Source organism: Arachis ipaensis, chromosome B5 (genome assembly GCF_059453495.1).
Source record: "Arachis ipaensis isolate K30076 ecotype BB chromosome B5, ASM5945349v1, whole genome shotgun sequence".
Classification (NCBI taxonomy): Eukaryota; Viridiplantae; Streptophyta; class Magnoliopsida; order Fabales; family Fabaceae; genus Arachis; species Arachis ipaensis.
The window spans coordinates 15,778,181-15,787,575 of record NC_142440.1 but is presented as its reverse complement, the minus strand read 5'-3'; the positions used below and the strand labels follow the sequence as shown (position 1 = coordinate 15,787,575).

The 9,395-nt window shown below is 35.0% G+C and overlaps 1 protein-coding gene across 1 annotated transcript; it reads left to right on the top strand.

Moving 5' to 3' along the window:
- The first annotated feature begins 1,746 nt into the window (after nucleotides 1-1,746).
- AT-HSFB2B (winged-helix DNA-binding transcription factor family protein) lies at nucleotides 1,747-3,698 on the top strand. The gene is made up of 3 exons (XM_016346601.3): nucleotides 1,747-1,948; nucleotides 2,113-2,485; nucleotides 2,570-3,698. The coding sequence occupies exons 2-3, from the start codon at nucleotides 2,237-2,239 to the stop codon at nucleotides 3,323-3,325; spliced, it is 1,005 nt and encodes a 334-aa protein (XP_016202087.1). The 5' UTR covers nucleotides 1,747-1,948; nucleotides 2,113-2,236; the 3' UTR covers nucleotides 3,326-3,698.
- The last annotated feature ends 5,697 nt before the right edge of the window (nucleotides 3,699-9,395 follow it).

Genomic DNA, 9,395 nt, shown 5'->3' with positions numbered 1-9,395 from the left:
TGGTCTGTGTTTAATTAGTTTAAAATAATTTTTTAAAATATGTTTTTAACGTTCCAAAATAAAATAACTAACAAGAACTTAATAGTGTAAAAAATTGAAAAATTAAAGGATATAAAAATTAAACTAAATCTTAATAGATATAATTTTTTAAAAGATAAAAAAATTAATAATTAAAAAATTATTATAATTAAATGATTAAATTTAAAAATTGTTTAAAAAAATAATATTTTAAAAGATCAATAACATTTCTCTTTTACAATTTACACTATGTTTAGTTTGATAGAAAATGAGTGAAAAGAAAATGGATAAAAAAAAATAAATGAAAAATGATATATTTTTTTTGTTTGGTTATCAAAAAAAAATAAGAAGAAAAATTTTTTTTTGTGTGAGTTCCATTCAAAAAATTTTCTTTCCATCACAAGCAAGAAAATAAAAAAAAGCTATATTTTTATATTTCTAATACTATTCTTAGTTATATTATTATTAACAATTATTAATATAAATTTAGTTTTAATATATTATTATAATAAAAATTCATATTTAAACATTATATGTATTAGATAAATAATTTAAATTAAATATATAAAATTATAATATTTTATAATATTTATAAAATGTAATAAAACATGAATAAATAAAAATATTTATACTTTATTTTATAATAAGGGTATTAATATAATTTTATACTATTATAATTTTCTTTTTTTTTTACTTTTCTTTCCTTTTAAACAAAAGAATTTTTTTTTATTTTCTTTCTATCTATTTTCTATTCATTCAAATAACACACAAATAGTTCAATTTTTTTTTATTTTCTTTTCTCTTATTTTTGTTTCATTTATTTTTTTCCTTTCATTTTCTTTTCAACATACAAACAAAGTGTTAATAAATGCGGATTAGTTTTGAATGATTTGTGTCTCACTTTAGATAGTTAGGAGGGCAATATTTGTGACCACTTTATATTTAATTATTTAGTACCCTTAATTAAAATTGATTTTAGAATTTAGTTAACATATATCTTAAAATTATATAATAAAATTATTAATAGTAAAAGATTTTAATTTTTTTAATAAATATAAAATAAATATTTTAAAAATTTTAATTTTTGATATTTTTAATAAAAAAATTTTTAACTTATAATTTTATAACATGTGTTCTTTAAGACACGCGATACCAAAATACAAAAATCTTTTTTTTTTTTTTTGTCATACCTTACAGTCAACATAGCATGCAATAGCATGCAATAACACCCAGAAAAGAAAATCAACAAAACATTTCCCTAGAGAATAATCATCAAGAACATCATAGTAAATGTTCAAGCATCTACACCATTCAGATATTAAATTTCTCATATGCAGATAGAATGATAATCAAAGCGACCAAATTCCCAATAAAATAAATTAAAAGAAAAAGAAATTCACACGTAAATTAAATGTTCGAGCTCTCATTCACATCATGTTTGAATATGGAAGAATGAAGTTAAATAGAATAAGCAACAAATAAAGAAATTTAAAGAATAGTGTAATTTAGCTAGCATTGCATAGACGATCCTTTAGAACAAGCAACAATCAAATCAACGGTCCAAAGGCAACATCGGATGGAAGCAGTGGCACGATCGTAGGTCCGCCACGTCGCAAGTCCCATTACAAAGACATTTCTTCTAGCACCTTCTTGGCTATGCTTCTTTTGTTTTCCATATTTGCCCCCCTGCCTTATCCCCATATCATGAGAGTGGGCCCCAGAAATATTGCCCTTTTCATTTTACCTTTTCCTTTTTTTTCTCTCTCGAAGCCACCAGGCCAAGGCTCCTTTTCTCTATCCTCTATCACACTAACACCTTCGAAACTTCTGGAAACCACAAATAACCTAACTCCCTCCCTCCTCTTTCTCAACGGCCTAACTGGTGATTATCTGCTTCAACAGACTCCGACCCTAATTCATATAAACCAAGGTAACTAATCTTCATCCTCAATCAATATAATACAACATAACCAGTGGTATTATTTTCTTTTTAGTATATGCTTCTAGAATAATAATAATAATAGCAATAATAATAATTAAAAAAAAAAATAGGAACCGTGCTTAGCTAAGCTTATGTCATTCAATTTGTTGCAGCGGCGAAACATCAAATTCAAACAGTTAGAGCAATTAACTTCGTCGTTTTTACGAAACTCGGAGGAGCATAAATGGCGAGCAGGTAGCTAGAGGTTAAGTTTGCAGATCTGAAACCAAAGAGCATATGACGCCATTGCCGGTGGAGCAGACGGGCGAATCAGGGGCGACGGAGTCACAGAGATCCATTCCGACGCCGTTTCTGACGAAGACGTACCAGCTGGTGGACGATCCGTCTGCTGATGACCTAATTTCATGGAACGAAGATGGCACCACCTTTATTGTTTGGCGACCAGCTGAATTCGCTCGAGATTTGCTTCCCAAGTATTTCAAGCACAACAACTTCTCCAGCTTCGTTCGCCAGCTCAACACCTACGTAATCATTATTTCTTTCCTTCTTCATGGATTTTCTTCACAGCCAAACAGCTTTTCTTATCTTATATTACCTTTACTTGTGCAGGGATTTCGCAAGGTCGTACCTGACCGCTGGGAATTCGCTAATGAATGTTTCCGGCGAGGGGAGAAAGGTTTGCTTCGCGACATACAGAGGCGTAAAATATCGCCGGCAGCTGGTGACAATAACGTGGTGACGGTTGCCATGGCAGCACCGGGGAGAGTGGTGTCGCCTACGCCGACGAATTCCGGCGACGAACAGGTACTATCCTCGAACTCATCTCCGATTGCTCCTCCTGCTGCTGCGCAACACAACAATAATAGTAAAAATACAGTGCACCGCACTACCAGTTGCACCAGTGGACCCGAGCTATTAGAAGAGAACGAGAGGCTTAGGAAAGAGAATGGTCAAATGAAAAACGAGTTGAGTCAATTGAGAGGTTTGTGTAATAAAATACTGGCGTTGATGTCAAACTATGCTTCTCGTTCTTCAGCGCAATTACTAGACTCCTCTGCAAGTGGCGTCGCCGCCGCGGTAGTTGAAGGGAAAGTGGCGTTGGAGCTTTTGCCTGAGAAGGGGGTTCCATGTGCTGTTGACACCGCCGAAGCGGAGGTTCCCAAGTTGTTTGGGGTTTCCATTGGGATGAAACGTTCTAGAACCGAAAGCGAGGCTGAAATTGAAAGAGAAGATCACAATCAAACGCAAACACAAAGGCAAACACAGTCATCACAGGAACCTGAACGCGGGTCAGATGTGAAATCTGAGCCGTTGGATGGGGACGGATCGGATGATCAGGACCCTCGATGGGTCGAGCTTGGGTAATATTGTGTAGATTTCACGAATTGGGAAAGGCGGTGTTTGGCTGTTGGTTAGTTGTTAGTATGCGGCCAAAACCACGTTTGGTATACAGCAAACCAAATTTGCCAAATGTCGGCCACACCACACCGTTGGTGCTGCCAAGTGTGCCAACGAAATAGGGCAATTCCATGTTGGATGCTGCTGCTGTGATGTTGCGTTAGCGTGATTTTTGGTGTGGCTTTAGATGGATAAAAACTACATTTTAGAGATTACTTAAGTTTGTACATATGTAAACTTTAGGTAATTTAATTTAATTGGTGGAAATTTTTGGTTTTTTTTATATGGATAGAAGTAGTGTGTACTATATTTTTATTAGAAGATTAGTTTTTTTTTTAAATATAGAGTTAATTTTTTTTAAATTGTTATTAAACAAATTAGATGGTTAAATTTATTTAGAGGAGAAGAGGCGAATGAAATTTGAGTATTTGATTTAGGTGAAGTATACAAATCTAAAAGGTCAAATTTGTATATTATAAAATTTTTAAAATTTCAAGTACACAAATTTAAAAATGAAATTAGTATAAATTTGTTGATTTGATTTGTGTCCTCTAGACTTTAGTTAAATACATCAAATTTCAATAATATTATAAAATATTGTTTTTTAATATTAAAATAAAAAATACTTTTTTAAAAAACTTATATATATTTGTATAAAATTAGCTGAATTTTTTACATATGAAAAAGAAATTAATGGTACATAATAAAATAGATGTTTATACAGTATTTACATTGCTATGATGTCAGAGTAAATTATATGTTGCATTTTGCTTTTTTACCCTTTTTTTTTTTGAAAAATATAAAACACAACAAAAAAATTTTGAAATAAAACTTGCTGCATTTTGCATTTTGGCTTTTTTTTTTGTTTCGAATAATGTAAAATGCAGATTGTGTTTTGTATTTTCGGAAATTTTTAAAATGAAACCTGCATACATTTTGATAAAGTATAAGATGTATTTTGTTTAAATAAAATATTTTAATATGAGAGCCTTGTTTATAAAAGCCATTATTATTCATAACTCAATCGTATTTGTGCTTTTTTTTTTTCACAATTAGCAGTGTCAACAAATTTTGGGTGATGTGAGGTTGAGGTTATGGAATGTATTATAAATTTACGAGTGTATTATAACGGTGAGATCATATCAAACACAAGCGAAGGAGTGATATTTATTTGTCAATGTCTGTTTTCTTTTGCTATTCCATACACCATCAGTTTTGTAGAGTTGTGAAATAGCCTTTGTGAAAAATATACAAAGTTACATTTCAAAGAGGGTGAGCAATATTTTATACAGTAATCATGTACAAATTTTTGGTAGGCGAATACAGTTTCAAATAATGTCCATTATTGACGACGCATGCATGCAACAGATGTTCCGTATTCATCAACAAACTAGATTTCAAGTGCCGATGATAGAGTTGTACGTTGAGTTTGAACAACATTTGGGGGTGGATGAGGTTGGCGAGGAAGTGAATATCGATGAACTTGGGGATATAGATTTGGAAAAAAATAACGATAGTGAAGACGAATTTGAGGCCAGCCATGAAGTCGATGATGAAAACGATGACCAAGACGAGGCAAGCAATCTGGGGGTGTAAAATGAAGCAGCTGTCAACTAGCACTCCTTCGGTGTTTCGTCTTTTATGCAAACTCTGGATCCCGCAGGCATGCATGCTCCAGAGTTTCATGAGTATGCGAATACCAGTATGTTATGTTTATTAATTAAAGTTAATATTACAATTTCGTCATTTATCCTTGACCGACTAACAGAGGTTCGCATTTGATAGGTGAAGAGAATGATGTGGCAGAAGATGGTGAGTTTAGGGTCGGAATGGAATTTGGTTCTAGAGAGTCGGTAATCTCTACAGTCAGAAGCTACACTATTGCTAGGGGAGTTGATTACCTTGTGTATGAATCGCAGCCGCAGACATTTTACGCAAAATGTAAGGGGTATGGTACAAGATGCGATTGGCTTATCCGAGCGAACTTGATTCGAAAGAAAGGTTATTGGGAGATCAGGAGATAAAATGGCAAGCACATGTGCACCATGGGGATGATCTGACAAGATCATGTCAAGTTGGACTCAAACACAATTGCAAACGCTATTAGGCTGTTGATTGAAGTAGACCCATCAGTCAAGGTGAAATCTATTATTGTAGAAGTTCAATCCAGATTCAACTATATTGTAAGTTACCGCAAGACTTGGTTGGCAAAATGAAAGGCTATCGCAAAAATTTTTGGTGATTGGGAAGTTTCTTACCAGACACTGCAGTGTGGTTAAAAGCAATGACTGCGTACATGCCAAGGTCTCGTGTTCAAATAAAAATTCTGCTTGTGTATCGTAGGAGTGAGGAGGTAATCGGTGTAAGAGTTCTCCATTCGGTGTTTTGGAGCTTCTATCTGTATATTGCAGTATTTCGACACTACAAGCCATTGGTGCAGGTGGATGACACACCTTTATAGAAAATATAAAGGTGCACTTTTAATTGCAGTTGCACAATATAGAAACCAAAAAATTGTGCCAATTACATTTGCGTTCGTCGAGGGTGAGACGGCAGATGCATGGGAGTTTTTCCTGATTAATTTGTGAAGATACATTGTTACCCGAGATGGCGTGGCCATTATTTCTGACCGCCATATCTTGATCGAGCCAGCAGTGGCCCATAGTAACGGTGCATGGGCACCGCCAAGAGTGTGACACATGTTCAACATCAGACACATTGGATTCAACTTTTTAAGGGAGTTCAAGGCTCCGTACTTGCATAAACTTGTGGTGAACATAGGTAAACTTGTGGTATTTGTTTATGATAACATGGTTTCTTTTATAGGCTATTCTAGGACGGAGTAAGAGCACAACAAAAACTACGAAAGACTTAAAGAGTTGGGTGACGCATATACTCGATGGTGCGATGAGATCGGGGTTGAGAAATGAGTGTTGACATTTGAAAGAGGTCATATGATGACGAATTTGGTAGAGTGCATAAATTCTGTCCTTAAGGATACGTGCAACCTACTTGTAACTGTCATTTTCAGGTCTACTTTCTATCGGCTTAATGAATTGTTTACTTAGAAGAGTGTCAAGGCTCATGAGCGTGTTCGCAACGGATTCATGTATTCGAAATTTGCCACTAAAAGAGTTGAAGAAAGTTTTCGACGTACAGGAAATACAGTTGTCAACGGTTCGATAGGCGCAAAGAGATGTCTGAGGTTCGTTAAATTTGAGACGGTTCTATTTATACTGTTAATCTTGTGCAACAACATTGTGATTGAGGCCATTTCCAGGTTGAGCAACTCTCATGTCGCCACGTTCTTGCATGCTGCGTTAACCAGCATCTTGATTGTCAAGTATATACACGACCTGTACAAGATGTCTGAAATTTGCAAGATCTACAGAGGCGAGTTTGTTCCGATGGGTGACTGGTGCGGAATTTACAATCTACAAACTAATCGGCAAGTGTACCGGGTCATACCAAGTAATACTTCAGGTGAGTGAGGGTCGATCCCACGAGGATTGATGGACTAAGCAACAATGGTTAAGTGATTTACTTAGTTAGACAAACAGAAAATAGTGTTGAAGGTTCAAAAGCATTAACAATAAATTCAGAATATCAGAAAGCAAGCAGTAAATTGAAGTGAATAATATATGAGAAAACAGTTAAGGCTTCAGAGTTATCTATTTTTCGGATTGACTTTTCTTACTAACTATTTTAATCATGCAAGATTTAATTCATGGCAAACTATATGTGACTAGACTCTAATTACTTAGACCTTTCTAGTCTCCTCTAACTTTCATCAACCGCCAATTCCTTGGTCAATTAATTCCAATTAGGGGGTGAAGTTTAATTCTAGTTATTATGCCACAAAAATTTTAATTACCCAAATATAAAAGGATTATATGTCACGTATCCGGTTAAGTCTAGATAATTAGAAGTTTAGGAGAAATTGTTTTCAAGCTGTTGTTCAAGTAAAGAGCTTTTCCAAGTTATACAAGAACTCAATTAGAACAAGGGTCATACTTCCATTCCACCCAAATTCATAAGATAAAGAACGAAAACAATTCTTAAATTATAAATCAGTATATGAATTAAAATAGAAAAATAATAGTATCAATACATATAATAGACAGAGCTCCTAACATTAACAGTGGAGGTTTAGTTGTTCATGGAAAATAGTGAAAACTAGGATTCTGGTAAACTGTAAATTGGGATGAGGTGGAATGAAAAGTGGAATCCCTCAAAAGAGAAGTTTCTTTTTTCTTTTATATCAATCCTAATTAATTTAAAATCTATTTTCTAAAACTAAAATAATATCTTTTACTATTTTAAAATAAAAATAAAATTTAAATCAGAATTAATTAAATAATCAGCGTTTTCTGCACTTGGCGCATGTCACGCGTACGCATCGATGGTCTTCTTCGCGTGTCACGCGCACGCGTCGCTGAGCAAATCTCCAAATCACGCGCACATGTCAGGTACGCGCACGCGTCGCTCTTCGCTGGTCATCTCCTTTAATTCTTGTGCTGATTCCATTTGTGCAAGCTTGCTCTCCATCCTCTAAGCCATTCCTGCCCTATATAGCCTTCTTCTCTTTTTCTGCGGAAGCTCCATCAAATCCAACCAATTGCTACCTAAAATACAGAATTGCACACGACTCAAAGTAGCATCCATAGTGGCTAAAAGATAATTAATTCTTGGTTAAACTCAACAAATTAAATGCAAATTCACTAGGAAAAGATAGGAAAGATGCTCACACATCACAGACCCATCTACGTGGGATAGATATGAAGGAGCAAAGGTGATCGCCAATTGGACATTGAGGCGCGCGACTAAAGGACGACCGAAGTTAACCCACTACTTGAATGAGATGGATTCGCGGGATATGCGTTGTCCTTGCCGATGTAATATATGTGGACAGGAGGGACATAGTTGTACCCGATGTCCTCAGCACGCAAGTCCAAGCTTTGCCGAAGGTCAATAGGGGTAATCTTGATCGTGTATTTTTCACTTTCTTATCCTACTTTTTTTATGTGTTTATGCATTTTAGGGAGGTATGTAACTTCCATACATATTTAATCATGTGCATCATCATATGTAACTTTTTTACCTATTTAAGCATGATGTGCTTTTTATTTATGTATAGGTTAAAATAAAATATAGCCAAACTTACAAGAATAAAGAAGAGAACAAGCAGAAACGTCTAAATATACAATCAACCATACAACAAGAATTGATAATCAAAGGCAGGAGAGAAAATATGAGAGAGAAACCATTCAAGGATAAAAGATCACACTTTATCTTTTAAAGTGAAAATTTAAAATTTAGAAAATCTAAATTCTGAGACAAACTGATGTCATCAAATCCAACCAACAGACTGAAATGTCCTTCAATTGGAATTACCATCTGTAGTGTGCATGGCTCTGCTAGCGGTTGTGGTTGTGGTTCCGGTTCCGCTTTCATCTCAGGCTCCTGCTTTGGTATGTATTGTTGTTGCTGATAAGCTGGAAGCAGAATTTGTTGCTTATAGCCTAGAAATTGACGCTGTTGGTCATAAGCTGGTACTTGAAACTATTGGCCATAAGCCAGTACCTAAAATTGTTGCTCCCATCCTAGGTCATGAAACTATTGCTCATATGGGGTATTTGGTTACTGAGGTCCAAGTGGTGGTGGGGATTGCACTTGTGGTTCATTCACCTCGGCTTCTGTACCTGCAACTCTTTCTGATAACTGTATGTGATTTTTGTACTGCTGTGTTACCTCTCGTAGTACACCGAGAGAGGATGAAAATTGACAATCTCGTTTCCTAATTACAATTTATTATAGTAGTCAGAATCCCACATGTTAACTCAAACTCTATTCCTTTCGCTCCCGTCAAGATTCTGTGTGCCGGTCAACCACCTACAATGAGCATCACCAATCTGGAATGGCTCCTCCAGGTGATGTTGTTTAAGTTCGAATCGGCGTCTTACTCAATCTGCTGAATGCCACTCTATACACTCAAATGACACTAACTGAGACTTTGTGGAGCACAACATCAAATGTA

Bases quoted from the DNA above. Each gene is read 5' to 3' on its own strand.
- AT-HSFB2B (XM_016346601.3), top strand. From the start codon at position 2,237: ATGACGCCATTGCCGGTGGAGCAGACGGGCGAATCAGGGGCGACGGAG. The intron at 2,486-2,569 runs GTAATCATTATT...TTACTTGTGCAG, and splicing joins TTCGCCAGCTCAACACCTAC to GGATTTCGCAAGGTCGTACC.